The 16,702-nt window shown below is 43.5% G+C and overlaps 1 protein-coding gene across 1 annotated transcript in view; it reads right to left on the minus strand.

Annotated features, from left to right (window-relative positions):
- Nucleotides 1-3,504: 3,504 nt before the first annotated feature.
- Nucleotides 3,505-16,702, minus strand: part of LOC140739012 (traB domain-containing protein-like) — a 29,315-nt gene continuing 16,117 nt past the window's right edge. The window contains exons 5-9 of the mRNA XM_073066992.1: nucleotides 14,941-15,051; nucleotides 12,701-12,846; nucleotides 11,412-11,584; nucleotides 7,294-7,405; nucleotides 3,505-3,798 (exon numbers count right to left, since the gene is read on the minus strand). Coding sequence (XP_072923093.1) covers nucleotides 3,678-3,798; nucleotides 7,294-7,405; nucleotides 11,412-11,584; nucleotides 12,701-12,846; nucleotides 14,941-15,051 — 663 coding nt within the window. The 3' untranslated portion in view covers nucleotides 3,505-3,677. The remainder of the gene's footprint in view (nucleotides 3,799-7,293; nucleotides 7,406-11,411; nucleotides 11,585-12,700; nucleotides 12,847-14,940; nucleotides 15,052-16,702) is intronic.

Genomic DNA, 16,702 nt, shown 5'->3' on the forward strand with positions numbered 1-16,702 from the left:
GCCAAGGTAAACGCGATCCGCCACTTTGCCCAGCCCAACACGGTCAAAGGTCTGCAGGAGTTCGTTGGTATGGTGAACTTCTACCACTGTTTCCTCCCCTCAGCAGCCCGTATCATGCACCCTTTGTACACCCTGATGTCGGGTAAAGGCAAGGACATTACTTGGGACGAGGAGGCCGCGGCTGCTTTCGTTAAAGCAAAGGAAGCCTTGGCAGATGCCGCGATGCTGGTGCACCCCAGAACGGACGTTCCGACCACCCTCACGGTAGACGCATCCGACACAGCAGTCGGTGGGGTGCTGAAGCAGTTCATCGAGGTGCACTGGCAACCCCTGGCATTCTTCAGCAAGCACCTACGACCACCCGAACTCAAGTACAGTGCTTTCGACAGGGAGCTGTTGGCACTGTATCTGGCAATCCGGCATTTCAGGTACTTCTTAGAAGGCAGGCCGTTCACCACGTTCACGGACCACAAACCGTTGACCTTCACGTTCACAAAGGTGACCAATCCCTGGTCAGCTTGCCAGCAGCGACATCTGTCCTACATCTCCGAGTACATGACGGACATCCAGCATATCTCAGGAAAGGACAACGTTGTGGCGGACGCACTCTCCAGACCAGGTGTCCAGGCCCTGTCCCTGGGGGTGGACTATGCAGCACTGGCGGAGGCGCAGCAGGCAGACAACGAGATGCCCAGCTACAGGACTGCAATCTCGGGTTTGCAGCTGCAGGACTTTCTCGTAGGCCCAGGTGAGAGGACCCTCCTGTGCAATGTGGCTACCGGCCAACCTCGCCCCATCATCCCGGCAGCCTGGAGGCAGCGAGTTTTCAACTCCATACACAGTTTGGCGCACCCATCTATCAGGACAACCGTCCGGCTGGTCTCCAGCAAGTTCGCGTGGCACAGACTTCGCAAGCAGGTCAGTGAATGGGCCAGAACGTGCGCGCAGTGCCAAACAGCCAAGATGCAGTGGCACACTAAAGCCCCGCCGCAGCAGTTCGAACCCACCGACCGGAGGTTCGACCACGTTCATGTGGATATCATGGGCCCCCTACCAGTATCCCGAGGAGCGTGGTACCTCCTAACTATGGTAGACCGGTTCACGAGGTGGCCAGAGGCGGTCCCGCTCACCGATACATCTGCCGATTCCTGCGCCCGAGCACTGATTGCAACCTGAGTAGCACGCTTCGGGGTACCAGACCATTACCTCCGACAGAGGTGCCCAGTTCACCTCCAGCCTGTGGTCGGCTGTGGCCAGCCTGTTGGGAACGCAGCTACACCACACTACTGCCTACCACCCACAGTCGAACGGACTAGTGGAACGCTTCCACCATCACTTGAAGTCGGCTCTCATGGCCTGCCTGAGAGGACCTAACTGGGTGGACGAGCTTCCCTGGGTCCTGCTTGGAATTCGCACAACGCCCAAAGAGGATCTGCATGCCTCGTCGGCCGAGTTGGTGTACAGCGCACCCCTGGCCGTCCCAGGAGAGTTCATACCAGCCCCAAGGGGGCAAGAGGAAGAACCCGCAGCAGTCCTGAACAAACTACATGAAAGGCTCGGCAACCTGGCCCCCATACCAACTTCACAGCATGGACGAACCCCGACCTATGTACCCAAAGACCTGCAGAACTGTAAGTTTGTGTTTGTACGAAGGGGCGGACACCGGGCACCGCTACAGCGGCCGTACGAGGGGCCATTCAAGGTGATCAACAACAACAGGTCCATGTACGTTCTGGACATTGGGGGGAGAGAGGAGATTTTCATGGTGGACTGACTCAAACCAGCCCATGTGGACTTGGCGCAGCCGGTCGAGGTTCAGGCACCACGGCGCAGAGGCAGACCTCCCAAACAGAGGCTGATCCAGACAGTGGACATTGGGGGGTGTATCGCCAGTTCTGGGGGTTATGTGACGACCCACTTTCTGCACAGGCGAACCGGCTCACAAATAGCCAGCACGCGGGGGGAGACTTTGGTAATGCACCTCTGACGTCATTTCCACCCGGAGAGGGCAGGCGCTAGGGATTAAATGCCAGCGCCGCGAAGTTTGAATAAACTAGTCTCGAAACGACTTACCGACTGCGTGTCGTTGTCTCTAGCTCTGTATGTAGTACATCGCTACAATTCCTTCTTTTTGTATTTGCACAGTTTGGTGTCTTCTGCACTCTGGTTGAACACCCTAGTTGGGTGGTCTTTCATTGACTCTGTTATGGTTACTATTCTATAGACCCTGAAGGGCCTGTATTGTGCTGTACGTTTTCTATGTTTCTAAATTTATTGAGTATGCCCACAAGAAAATGAATCTCAGGGTTGTTGATGGTGACATCTATGTACTTTGAAAATAAATTTACTTTGAACTTTTGAACTTTGAAGATATAATCTCCCCTAATAGTTCAGAATGTATCAAAACAGAGGAAAAACTTCACAAGGATTATCTTCTCCACATGTCCATCCATGGTACTGAAGGATCCCTCCATTGGTGGGCAATGGTATTGGTTTACTGAGTGTATAGCGACAGTAAGTTCTGCAAACAGAACAGCCCCTGGAGCATCGGGTTCCCAACCTATTTTATGCCATGAATCCCTACCATTAACCGAGGGGTCCCTCAACCCCAGGTTAGAAACCCCTGATCTGGAGTCAAACCTTGAGTGTGCCTACAATGAGCGCAGCACCACTGTAAATCACAAACTGATGACCGTTTCTCCTTCCCTCCTGAAGAAATGCTTAGATATCTAACATGCAGCAGCAGCACAGGAATGTTGAGAACGGTATCCAGCAAGGAGAGAAATATCCATATGTCATCTGCATCCACAGAAACAGAATGGCTGATGATATTCGGATCATTAACCTGCTCGAAACTTTCTAATTCTTGGCTAAATTCTCCACCAGAGGAAAAAAAAGCAGCATGTACTTATCATGTAATGGCACGAAAATATTTATTTTTAATCCATTTGGAAGCAATAGATTTTACGTACAATGAAAAATTAAATCAATGTTAAACCACCAGGCAAAGTAGTAAGAAATGTAATTATACAATCCACAGTCATCCAACAATGGATGCAAACCCACTGTAATTATTATAGCATTAACCATGAAAGAGGGCAATATTAACCCACCACCAATTTCCCCCATCATAATCTGCAAAAGATCAGTGTTAGTTCTGCCACAGCTTTACATTATATTGGTTACAACAGGAAAAGTTGACTCCCTGTTTCTTTATGTGAACAGGAATGAAATTTCATTGCCTGTGTTTGTGTAGTTCTCAGCTAGTATTTCAAGAGCAGATCAGTGGAAAAGTTCATAAACCCCTTAAACCAGAATGATGCATCAATACAACACACACAAAATGCTGGTGGGACACAGCAGGCCAGGCAGCATCTATAGGAAGAAGCACTGTCGACGTTTCAGGCCGAGACCCTTCATCAGGACGTCCTGGCGAAGGGTCTCAGCCTGAAACGTTGACAGCGCTTCTCCCTATAGCTGCTGCCTGGCCTGCTGCATTCCACCAGCATTTTGTGTGTGTTGCTTGAATTTCCAGCATCTGCAGAACTCCTCGCGTTTGCATGATAAATCAATAATTTGCTTTCATAGAAAGGATACGAACACTATGAAGAGTGCAATAGGTTCATGATCTATAAGTCCGTACATCTGCAATAGACCATGTTGAAACACTCATAAGTTTAAGCAAACAGCCAAATCACTATTTGTGCTATTTTGTAGTAGAAGTAAGTCTTCAATCCATATACAGCAACCACAGAGGTAATCTGGAAGATTCTGCTCAGTAAAGAAGGGTCTGGTAGCCTGTAAATTGAAGAAGAACTCATTAAGTAGGGCTGAAAACGGCGCAGCTTTGAATTTAGAATATGTGCTTTTAGCTTTAGGTGAATTAACTTAAGAGTTTTAACACTGAGTACAGTCTAAGAAAAGGGGATCTTGGTCTTGAAGTTGACCTTACGTTCCCGATTCCATTCAGAATTTTGAACCAGGTTTTAAGGAATGGGGTAGCAGCCTGCCTGCCTTAACGTTTCCAACAGAGGGCTGAATGAGTGACTCTCGACATCTGAGTGCCTTCCTCCAGGCAGCACGACACTCAGGGGCAGGTGAACCTCACCCCAAGATTTCTCGTTTGGATTCAACAATGTGCCATTGTCAAACACGTTTTAAATGTCTCTGCTTCGGAGACAACAAAATACCACCTGGCAGGTTTCTAAATTGGAAGGGAATCAAAAGGTGTGAGTGAGAAAACAATTACCAGACTTCAGCCAACCGTGTCAGAAAGCTGAGGAGTCAGATGTGAAATGCCTACTGTCCCTCCCCCGCATTCGGTGGATGCAGTACGTAACTTCTTGCTCATCATGGACTTCCATGTATGCCTGGGAGCATACTGAGGTGAGCTGAGCCATGATTGGCTGACTGCCATTCAGCCAATTGACACAATGATGGTCAGGAAATCTTTAATGAATTCTGTTAATTATCACACGGTATACAGCCAAGCTTTCTGTGTCCCAAGATACGTTGATGTTCAGTGGTGAACAACAGTAGACAAATGGCTGGAAATGGCAGCCAACCAATCCAGGATGTTGGTGCCATCCCTTGATGAGTTGGCTGGCTGAGTTTTGATTGGCTGACAGCCTACAATTTCCTGCTGAAGAATCAGCTGTTCACCAGCTGGATTTGGCCTCTTGAAGATCACAAAATGAGAAGCTTAACCAGGTAGCGTTGCAGAAAGTACTTTTGTCACAAAAATGAAACTTTTCAATAGTGTATTTAGAACTGGCAACTCAATTCAGTTCTAAAAATGCAGGTAAAAGTGGAACTGGAAGGTTTCTCTGTGGATTTTAATCCACCTCTGTGAATAACCTGACTTTTGAGCACTGAACATGATCTTGAAAGTTTAGGGTCAATTACCACTCGTAGTAATGTACTGCAGAGGTTTTTTTTAAAGTAAATCACCTACAAATATGTTGAAAAGTATTTGAAATATGCTTCTTAGATCCACTGAGCTTTACAATAAGCTTAATAGGTAACAAAGCTCTGCAGATTTGGGTATAAGTTTTTACATGTGATTTCAACTTCTTTTAAAACTAAAGACTTACTGATCAACATTGATGTCTAGAGACTGATGGTTATGAAATAATTAATTAATTTTACTAATCATCACATGGCATATGCCAAGCTTTCTGTGCCCCAACATTCATTGATGTTCAGTGGTGAAGAGCAAAGGTCAAATGGCTGGGAATGGCAGCCAGCTCACTCCAGGACGTTGGTGGCATCCCCTGCTGAGTCAGCTGGCTGGATGGGCCTGGGAGGAAGTTCTGAGAGGATGCCTTTGAACATGGTCCCAGTTGGATTCTGATTCCTTAGGCCTTTACAGAAACAAAAAAAAAGTCCAAATTCTCGATTTTATTTAGTTTATTTAGAGATACAGTACAGGTACAGGTCCTTCCAGGCCAATGAGCCCACGCCACCCAATTACACCCATGTGACCAATTAACTGACCAACCAAATTGTCTTTGGAATGTGGGAGAAAACCGGGGCACACGGAGGAAACCTGCGCAGTGACGGAGGGAATGAAGGGGATAACTACATTCATTTGCACAACCATTGAGATGTTCCCACCTTAAGAATTCGTTACCTTGTTATTTCATGTCCTCATTATTTATCATTATTCATTTATATTCGCATTTGCACAGTTTGTTGCCTTCTGCACTCTGGTTGATCTTTCATTGATCCTGTTATAGCTACTGTTCTATAGATCTGTTGAGTATGCCCGCAAGAAGATGAATCTCAGGATTGTATATGGTGGCATATATATACTTTGATAATAATATTTACTTAGAACTTCGAATGTCTAAATTCTTTCCAGACAGTGGCAGGAACTGAAGCCCCTGTCACTGGTACTGTAAAGCGATACGCTAACCACTATGCTACCGTGGTGCCCCAAAGGAGCATTTTAATGCTTGCTACGGCTGCTGAGTAACTGTGTAAACTACATTGTGTACCCATAGACCTCATGTTGCGAAGAAAAGTAGATCCTGAGGTCAATAGGATACATCTGCTTTTAGAAGCAGGCCTTGAATGTTAATAAGGCTGTTAACAAGGTGTCCCCATCACCAGCACTAAGCTGTCAGTTCCTCAACTAGACATCCTATCATTTTAGAAGACTGTACACATGGAAATGCTGTGCATGGCCAAGTAGAAATTTCTTTATTTTAAAGTCTTATTTAGAGATACAGCATCAAATAGGCCCTTCCAGCCCAACAAGCTGTGCTACCCACCTATTTAACCCCAGCCTAATTACAGGACAATTTACAATAACAAATTAACCTACTAACCAGGATGTCTTCGGACTGTGGAAGGAAACCGGTGCACCCAGAGGAAATTCATGCATTCCACAGGAAGAAGGTACAAACTTCTTACAGAGGACGCCGGAATGGAACTCTGAACTTCGATATCCTGAGTTGTAATATTGTTTCCCTAACCGCTACGCTACCATGTTTTGTTGAAATGGAGAATCGGATTTCTCCCAGCAAAGGAAAATCCATATTATGCTATTACAATTCCAGTAAAAAAATTCTATCTGTATCTCTACATGGCTCTGAAAGCTTTGACCGCCAAATAAACAAAGTCAACCAAGATTGTATGAAATTCACCATGTCTAATATTATGTTGTAATTACAAGTGAATTCAATATGTAGGTTATGATATGTTTCTTAGCAACAGGTAGCAAGGCATAAGCCTGAGAGGAAGTTCCCCACTCCACTTCCTATTCCATAGACCAGGTAATAGCTATCTATCTATCTATTTATTTAGAGATACAGTGCAGAACAGGCCCTCTGGTCCTTTGGCTCAAAGGCTCGCACTGCTCAGCACCTGTTTAACCCCAGCCTAATCATAGGTCAGTTTACAATGACCAATTAACCTACTAACTGGTACGTCTTTGGACTGTGGGAGGAAACCAGAGCACCCAGAGGAAACTCACATCACATGGAAAAATCATAGAAACTTTCTTAGAGGCAACGTCAGAATTGAACTCTGAACTTCAACATCCCAAGCTGTAATAGCATCAGGCTTAGTGCTACGCTACCGTGGTGCCCAATGTTTATTGTGTTTTAACTAACTTACTGCGTCCTTTATCTTGTGTTTTTTATACTGCATTGAATCCGGTGTAACAATTAAATAGGAGGAAAAGAGGAAGATTATTTATGGTTAAAAAAGAAAAATAAATGTAATACAGAAAAAATAGTTACAGATAAATTAGAAACATAAACATTCAGTAAATGCTGAATACATTACCTGAACAATTCTTGAGTATTTAATTGCTTGTTCCAGTATTTCTTTATTCCGGGCACATGGGCACATCCAACCACCCCGACCACAACCGATGGTATAACCTGTTGTGGTTCAACTGTTGAAAGAAATGATAAGTCAGGTCTTCGTTGACTGTCCGTTTGACGAGGGGCAAGGATCAAGCAGTCTCAAATATTCTCCTGAGTGTAGGAAAGTGACCTCATGGAAATGTGCGAGTGTCTCAGAGAGCTTGACAGCATAAATATGGCACCGATCTTTCCCATGGTCGGGTTACCTGCAATCAGGATTCATCTTTCAAACTAAGAGGTTGGCCATCGGTCAGGTTAGAAGATTGATAAGATGGCTTATTTACCACATGGAGGGTGGGGAACCCTGGTAATTCTCAACCCACGAGGCTTGAGTCACCCCCTCAGTCCCTGAGTACATTGGTCTATATAAACATCTTGAGTAAGACTATCTGTGGTTTGATAAGCAAATTTAATAATATGAAGATTAGTGGGATTGTAGACAGCGAGGACAACCTGTGGACACAGAGGACCATAGATTAGTTGATCCAACCATTTGAACTTTTCTTTAGCAAAATGCACAAAATGCTCTAGGAATTCAGCAGGTCAGGCAGCATCTATGGAAATGAGTGAACAGTCGACATTTTGGTCCTCGCCCCTTCTTCAGGACTGATTTTTCTTGCTGAGTGCTACGTACAGTTCCGAACAAAGGTCTTAGGCACATATGTATAGCTAAGGTGCCTAAGACTTTTGCACAGTACTGTATTTTTCAATGTGGAGCCAAGAGTGAGTCTGTAAATCTGGCGGGAACAAATGATGGTGGGAATAGCAAGGTTAAGCGTCCCGGAAGGACTGTGGGACAGGTGGCAGAGTAGGATTTCCAGGGGCAGGGGGCGGGGTGGCATGGGTACAGATGCGCCCAACCCCTCAGTTGCCAGGCAAGATCATCTGATTTCATACAATTGGTTCATTGATCATTACAGAACATCTCTCTGGTGCTTCCCGTTCCCTCCCCTCTCCCTTCCCCTTTTCCCAACCATGATTCCCCTCTCCCTGTCTTCTTCCCACTCTCAGTCCATGATAGAGACCCATATCAGAATCAGGTTTATCATCAATCACATGTTTTATTGTTTGCAGCACCTGTACAGTACAATACATAAAATTACTACAGTGCTGTCCAAAAGTCTTCAGCACTCTAGCTATATATATATACCTAAGACTTCTGCACAAAATTGTACTATACAATTATGTTTGTCAATCTGGTCCATTCTTGAACTCCCAGATGGAATTCAACGGCAGAAACTTGACTTGCTGGGATTTGCCAAGCCATCCCACTCTGATAGTCAGACCTGGAATAAGATCAGCACTCCAATACCATTCTATTCTATTCTGTGATGATTCATGAGGTGGAGACCCGGAGGAAAATGGTCACTTACGTTATTTTTTACATTTTAGACTGATTTAGCTTTAGAGATACAGCACGGTAACAGACCCTCCCAGCCCAATGAGCCCAGTGACCAATGAACCTACCAAACCATACATGACTGGGATGTGGGTGGAAACCGGAGCACCCGGAAGAAACCCACGCAGTCCTGAAGAGAATGTAGAAACTCCTTCCAGACCATATTGGGAAATGAACCTGGGTCACTGGCGCAGTAATAGTACTACACTAACTGCTACACTGTTTATTCTGCCTCTTAAATATTTCAACTGACTTTGATGTTGATTTAGAACAGACAACATTCCCATTCCCACTCCAACGTGTTGGCCCACGGCCTCCTTTTGTGCCAAGATGAGGCCACCCTCAGGGTGGAGGAGCAACACCTTATATTCTGTCTGGGTAGCCTCCAACCTGATGGCATGAATATCTATTTCTCCTTTTGGTAAAAAAAATCCTTCCCCTTCCCTTTTCTTCTATTCCCCACTTTGGCCTCTTACTTCTTCTCACCTGCCTATCACCTCTCCCTGGGACCCCCCCCCCCCCTTTCTCCTATGGTCTCTCCTTCTGATCAGAATCCTTCCTCTCCAGCACTTTACCTTTCCCATCCACTTGGCTTCACCTATCACCTTCCAGCTGTCCTCCTTCCCCTTCCCCCCACCACCTTTTTATCCTGGCATCTACACTCTTCCTTTCTAGTCCTGAAGAAGGGTCTCAGCCCAAAATGCTGACTGTTTATTCCTCTCCATGGAGGCTGCCTGACCTGCTGAGTTCCTCCAGCATTTTGTGTGTATTGCTTTGGATTTCCAACATCTGCAGATTTTCTCATGCTTAATATTTTTTGAGTTTGTTTTAAATGAACATCAAAGACAGTCAAAACCTGTTAAGGGAATCTCCTATTTCTAGCGGAAGGAAGGCTGTGCTCCAGTTTCACCTTTGTAGGAAGATTCCAAAAGCACAGACAGTATCTAAGACCATTCACAACTGAGGCCACACTACACCAATAGAGTCTATAAGATCATAAGATATAGGAGCAGAATTAGGCCATTTGGACTATCGAGTCTACTCCGCCATTTCATCATGGCTGATCCAATTTTCCTGTCAGCCCCAATCTCCTGCCTTCAGCAATCAAGAATCTACACCAATCAGAGTCTATAAGACCATAAGACTCTAAGATATAGGAGCAGAATTAGGCCATTTGGCCCATCAAGTCTATGCCACCATTTCATGGGAAGTGTGTGTCTTCCCTAGACTTACACAACCAAGGAAAACAGGGGTTTCAATAGGTTTCATTCTTCTGAATTCTAGTGAATACAGGCCCAGAGCCAGCAAACGCTCTTCACATGACAAGCCATTCATTCCCGGAATCATTTTTGTGAACCTTCTTTGAACCCTCTCCTGTTTCAGCACATCCTTTCTAAGATGTTCATAATACTCCAAGTGAGGCCTCACCAGCACTTCATAAAGCCTCAACATTACATTCTTTTCCTGGGTCCTCCCAGAAAAAAGTACTGCCTCTCACATCTCCATCCCAACTAGGTGAGAACCTTGGAGAGCAAGTCCTGACAGAGGGCAGAATCCATCTCAGTTTATCTCATTGATTTCAGTCCAATCCCACTGAACCAATATTGGGATGGTGAACATCTTTCCATCTTCCAGTAAGAAAGACAAGGGTCACAGTGAAACTTGTAAGATCCTAGCAGTTCTTGACAGGGGGAATATGGGAAAAACCAGGAGCTACTGTTTAAGATGGAGATGGGACAATTTTTCCCCCTCAGGGAATCTCTTCCTCAAAGGGCAGTGGAAGAAGTCTTTGAATATCTTTAAGGCAAAGATAGATGGATAAGTACCTCATAAACAAAGTTACCATGGATGGACAGAGTCGTGTATTTAATATTTCAGTAATACCTGTGTAATCTTGTGTGTATATATTTGTTTTGAGTGATTTTTGGGTTAGCACATGTAGCAAATAACTTTAATAGAACTTCAGCCACTAGCCTTCAGATTTGAAAATGGATTGTGGATTAAATCTAAAATGCAACTCTGAACAATAGGTTCCTAAGGACCATGGACCAATTTAGTTGGAAGAACAGACAATGTTGATTTAAATTTAGTGCTTGCGTGTATTTGGGTATCCGTAGTATGGATGATGCAAGGATCTCTCCCTCTCCCTCTCTCTCTCCCTCTCTCCCTCTCCCTCTCTCTCTGACTCCTCCAAAGGCTGTCAGTTTCTTTGAGATATTTTGTCAAAATGAAGACACTACACATCTTCCAGTACTTCATTCACTCTGGTAACTTCATTTATGGAACAACAATATTGTTTAAGTAATTTGTTATGAATTATACGTATGAATACATGAACTGCATACATCATCACGCTATCATATGATACGTGCTTGAAGTAAACTTAAGATTAGACCCGCTTTCCTGGACTCTGGAATCTTCCTTTGAATTTGTTTAATGTTTCAAAGTTACAAAACGTAACAAGCAGAAATGTAGAGTTGAGTTTACAAGCCACAATCTTATCAAATGACAAAGGATCATGGAGATCTGAGAGGCCAACTCCTGCTTGTAATTCATATATTCATAAATATTCATAAAATCTGTGGACAATATCCAGTGAGCATTATAGTAAGAGCCAAAATAACTCAGATACTTACACGGTGAGATTTTAGGTAATAAAATGGGTTTAGCTACATCCTTCAGTGACTGAGTTAAGCAGATGTCCCGTTCCACGACAAAAGTACGATAAAATGCAGGAGTCTCTGCCTTCATCTGTTTGAGATCTTGACTAAAATCATGATTTTCCTTTATCTGCTGAACAACCTCTTTACTAAAAGACAAATTAATTGATATGTTTCATTAAACTTTATATTTATTGAGATACAATGCAGATCAGGCCCTTTGAGCTGTGCTGCCCAGCAATCCCCTGATTTAACTCTAGCCTAATCACGGGACAATTGATAATGACCAATTAAGCTACCACTACACTACCATTCCACCCCACTTCATTAATTCATAACCAAACTACTAAACTTAGTGCAAGTTGTTAAAAAAATGCCAAGGATTTCTTGATGAGTCAATCAGAATGGGGAAGTTCACATTGTTGTATACTGTAGTTTGTACATTTGGTACATACTTCATCAATAATCAAATAACCTAATAACTTTTTTTCAGAACTTGAGCTGAAATTTTACTCCTGATTAGTGGAACCTTTGAAAGATGATGAAACAAAGTAATTGGGTAGGGAGGAAATGGGGCAACTAGGGTTTGGGAGTGAGTAGTGGGGAATTTGCCAGCCGCTTAAATGTATTGATCACGTAAAGAGTGCAGCTATTTAGGAAGAAGAATACTTACACGGGAACTGAGGGTTGTGCGATAACTGCAGACTTACTTACTTACAGCCCATTACACTGCTGGTGTTTAGGGCAGCAATGAAAGTTTGCCAGCTCTGTCTGTCCATACAGTCACACAGAGAAACAGAGGGATTCTTCATTGCTATTTCCGTAACATTTTTTGTTTTGGCAGTCAGGGTTGTTAGCCCTGAGCTGAACCCATGAACCTGGAGGACTGGTGGACCACTCTTAGTCTGGCCTCTACCCTTTGACGTGTTTGGCATGGGTGACACCCTGCAAGAGGCAAAGCACAAGGCCCTGACCCCAGCCAACGTAGCTCTCCAGGCCATTGAGCATGGGGGCTTGCAAATCTCCAAACCCTCCAACAAGGTTGGGTCCTCTTGGAAGAAATGCATGCTTGGTGTTACTCAATTCCTAGCAAGTTCAAAAACCGTTCTTTTTTTGTTTCCTTTCAAAACTTTTTACAAAGCATAGCAATTTCACAGCAGTGAAAATCTTTGTGTGAATTCTGTGTTTCTAAAGTGTCTCTGCCCAACAACAATGACCAATAAATAATGTTTTCAAAGACACAGTTAACAGAATCATACTCATACCGAATAGCAGTAGGCTGGGAAATGAAGCACACTCCAATTAGCGCTTTCACCAGATCCCAGGCAGAAACTGCAGCAGTCAATCTTTTCAAAGTGATCAGGAATGGCCGGTCTCCAAGGTAGATTTGACAAAATGGGATCTTCTGAGCCTAATGGACAATATTTCCAACATATAATAATACTGGATTTGTCAATGTGGTGTCAATGCTGTAGAGAATGAATTTTTAGCCAAGCTTTCTTGAAAAAAGAACAGTCAGTTAAGCTTAGCTTACCTTTCCTGAAATTAATCTCTTTATTTCCCTTTCATAAATTTTGAAAACTCATAAGGCAAACATAATACATTTCTGTTAAATAATTGCTTACGCCAAAATGGGATTAAACTTTTCTAAAGGTAGGCTCGGTAGATTTAATTTAAATAAAGATTTTCTTATATTACAAGAGAAATGAAACTCCTCATGGAGGCAACCATTGATGGGTTACCATCAGTACGGATGCCAACGCAGTTCCAAGACAGACCTTTTGTTTCCAGATATGAAGACAAAACATTAAATATATCTTAGCCTTTGCTTGTGTCAGGCAGCTGTTTGCAACAGAAAAAAAGTTTTCTTGAATTTCACCATCATTTACGAATCTTACAAATGTTACAACATGACATTTACTGGAGAAATCTGTTGACTCATCAACCTGGATCGAGAAGCTGTTGCTTTTCAGTTTATCACAAAACCTCTTAGCATCATGTGACATATCATCAATATGTTGACTTATCATACTGTTTGAGAGTGAAGCCTTTTCAAGTTCTCATGCCGCATCTTGTCCTAGTATTTTACCCACTTTAGTTTTACACACTGGCATTATTAGGTTCTCACCAACTGTGTGACTTTCCCTTTTCTGGGTATTAAGTTCTGCTACTAAATAACTTGCTTCCTGAGTTTTTTTACTGACTGCGACTTTATTAGCAAAAGCTTTACTCTGTTTGTTTTGAGATTCCAATAGTGGTTTGAAGTAATCAGCACTTGTGCGCGGTCATATGGCCGCAATTTGTAGTTAAGTGTCTTTTCAATTTTGCTGGAGCCATTGCTGCATTAGCCAGACCAGGCACAATGGAAGAGGGCAACTTGGACCAAGGGTTTTATATGGACTGGTGATAAGTAGCTTTCACTGTAAAGAAGGTCTATTCTTGTGTCCGCTGTTGCACCGGTGCAGTGAAATGACTCAAAAGATTGTAATTCTTCATCATTAACCTTATCAGAGATGCCCGTAGGCCTAGAATCATTCTCTTCCATCTCACACCTCCTCTTCAAAACTCGGCACATTGGACCGTCTTCAGAATGAATATTTTCCTCCAACTTCCTACTACACCGGTAGAGTTTCTTTGCTCCCATAAGTCAGTTGGTGGCGCATAAGAGGAAGTTGGGGGAGGTAATTCGGGAGGGAGAGGCCTCAACAAAATAAACACGGTCCTACTGCACACTGCCATACTGAGCTGAGAGACCTCTAACGGTCTGCTCGCTCACTGCCCACCACTGCGAGCGCTAGCATTGCACGAAGTTCAAAAAGCAATGTTTATTTTTTTAATCAACATCTCTTGCAGAACCTCTAGTGACCCCGGATGAGAAACCCTGGTTTAGATTGACGCTTTTAAGGAGATGTATATATTTAGTATTAAGTTACTGCTTCTGAGCTGCAGTGAGAGTTCAAGAGTTTCAGTTAACAGCCTTGATGGCCTAGAATTTGTTTTTTCTGCATAGTTATTAAGTCAGTGAACTGTTCATCCACTTCAGAGTCCCTCCCTCTGCACTTGGGCCATCACCACACATCCCTTATCCTTTATAATTGGGATTGGTATACAGTAAGTTCTTCCATTTTATTTGAAATTAGCCTATCTAATATATTTGGGATGTTAGCAAATTGAAGACTAATGCAAACGTATCTGTCATTTCTCAGTGCGCTGTTAATTCTTCAATGTCATTCTCTCAATTTACCCCACCACCCTTGTCTTATTTATATATCCATATAACTTGTACAGTTTGTACTGGGTACAGTCCCATAGGTATTTCCAAATCGTCACTACAACTGTATTTCTAAAGGTAAAGACAGTGCATAGACTTTAAAAATAAAACCAAATTTAATAACAGCGAGAAGTTTTGTTATCAGACAATAGGGAAGGCAGCTTGCACGTTATAAGTATACTGGAAGTACTTTGGAATATCAGAACTACGGAATAGCAAAAACAGAATCCTTACCTCTCTGTAAGCCTGCCTGAATTCTCCACCTGGTAAAATGTCCAGCTGTTTAGTTAGAATGGCTGAGATCTTCAGTAACAGAATTAACCAGAGAGCAGACCGCACGCCAAGCTGCAGGAGGGAAAAGATGGATGGTTAACTAGGGGCGTAGTGTGCTTCCTTTCCCCCGTTTCAATCGGACTTCTGTGTGCTTCCGACACATACTCACGGCATTCTTTCTGCAGTATCAGGTGTCCCTTCTCAATTTTGACTGGCTAAAATGAAGTATTATCAGTGGGAGTGTTGTGCTTTTTCAAAGAGGACTTGAGAATTGGAATCAGGTTTAATATCTCCAGCACATGTTGTGAAATTTGTTGTTATGTGGCAGCGGCAGTACATTACAATATATAATAATATAGTAAATATATATATTAAAAAGTTACATTAAATAAGTAGTGCAAAGAAAGTAGTGAGGTAGTGTTCATGGGTTCATTGCCCATTCAGAAATTGGATGGCAGAGGGGAAGAAGCTGTTCCTGAATCACTGAGTGTGTGTCTTCAGGGTCCTGTACCTCCTTCCTTATGGTAGCAATGAGAATAAAGCATGAGCTGGGTGACGGGGGTCCTTAATGATGGATGCCACTTCTTTGGGGCATCGCTCCTTGAAGATGTTCTGGATGCTGGGGAGGCTAGTGCCCATGATGGAGCTGACTGAGTTCACAACTTTCTGCAGCTTATTTCGATCCTACGCAGTGCCCCCCACCAGACGGCGATGTAACCAGTTAGAATGCCCTCCGGCGTGCACCTATAGAAGTTTGTGGAAAAACTTCCTTTCAAGCATTTCCCTTGTCCAGCTGGTAATCTCTTGTTGTGACAAAGTTCTGAATGAAGTGTTTCAGAAGTCTGCTGTAAAGGATGCAAACGACGTGGCCCATCAATGCAGACGACTGATTGTATTGAGAACATTAGCGATGGGGTGCTGAAGATGGACGACTAACACAGTGGAAATGAAAGACATCGTGGAGATAGTCTTGTTCCTGTCTTTTGATGTACTGTCACTCAACGTAGAAGGGCTTTTAATTTAAAATAAAACTAGCATCCTCAGGCAATGATGACATTGAGACATGGCTTTCATTTTTTAAATTATGTAGCCTACCTTTACTGCATTTCCCGACTACGTATTGGGTGCCATGGTAGTATAGCGGTTAGTGCGACGGTATTACAGCTCGGGAGTTCCGCAGTTCTGTAAGGAGTCTCTGTACGTCCTCCCCGTTGAATCTGTGGATTTTCACCTGGTACTCTGGTTTCATCCCATGGTCCAAAGGTTAATTTGTCACTGTCAATTGTCCCATGGGTTAAATCGGGGTTGTCAGGGGTTGCTGGGGTGGCTTGAAGTGGCCAGGAAAGTCCACTTTGCGCCGTATCACTACATAAATAACTAAGTCCCAAATGAGCCTGCTGATTAACTTTCGCTTCTAACATTACCACACTTCTGGACAGCAAACAATGTTATATTTATACAACAGACTCAGACTGCGGTTGAATATCACTATGTCATGCAAGTTGTTGTTTTGCAGCAGTACAGTGCAATACAGACAAAACTTACTGTATGCTACAGTAAGAAATACAATATATCAAATAGAAATAAATAGTGCCAATAGTCAGGTGGAGTTCGTGGGCTCATGAACCACTCACAAATCTATTGGCGGAAAGGAAGAAGCTGGCTGAGTGTGTGCCCAACCAAGACCTGAAAAATAATCAAAAGACTGAAAAAATACAAAAGT

Source organism: Hemitrygon akajei, chromosome 14 (assembly GCF_048418815.1).
Source record: "Hemitrygon akajei chromosome 14, sHemAka1.3, whole genome shotgun sequence".
NCBI lineage: Eukaryota > Metazoa > Chordata > Chondrichthyes > Myliobatiformes > Dasyatidae > Hemitrygon > Hemitrygon akajei.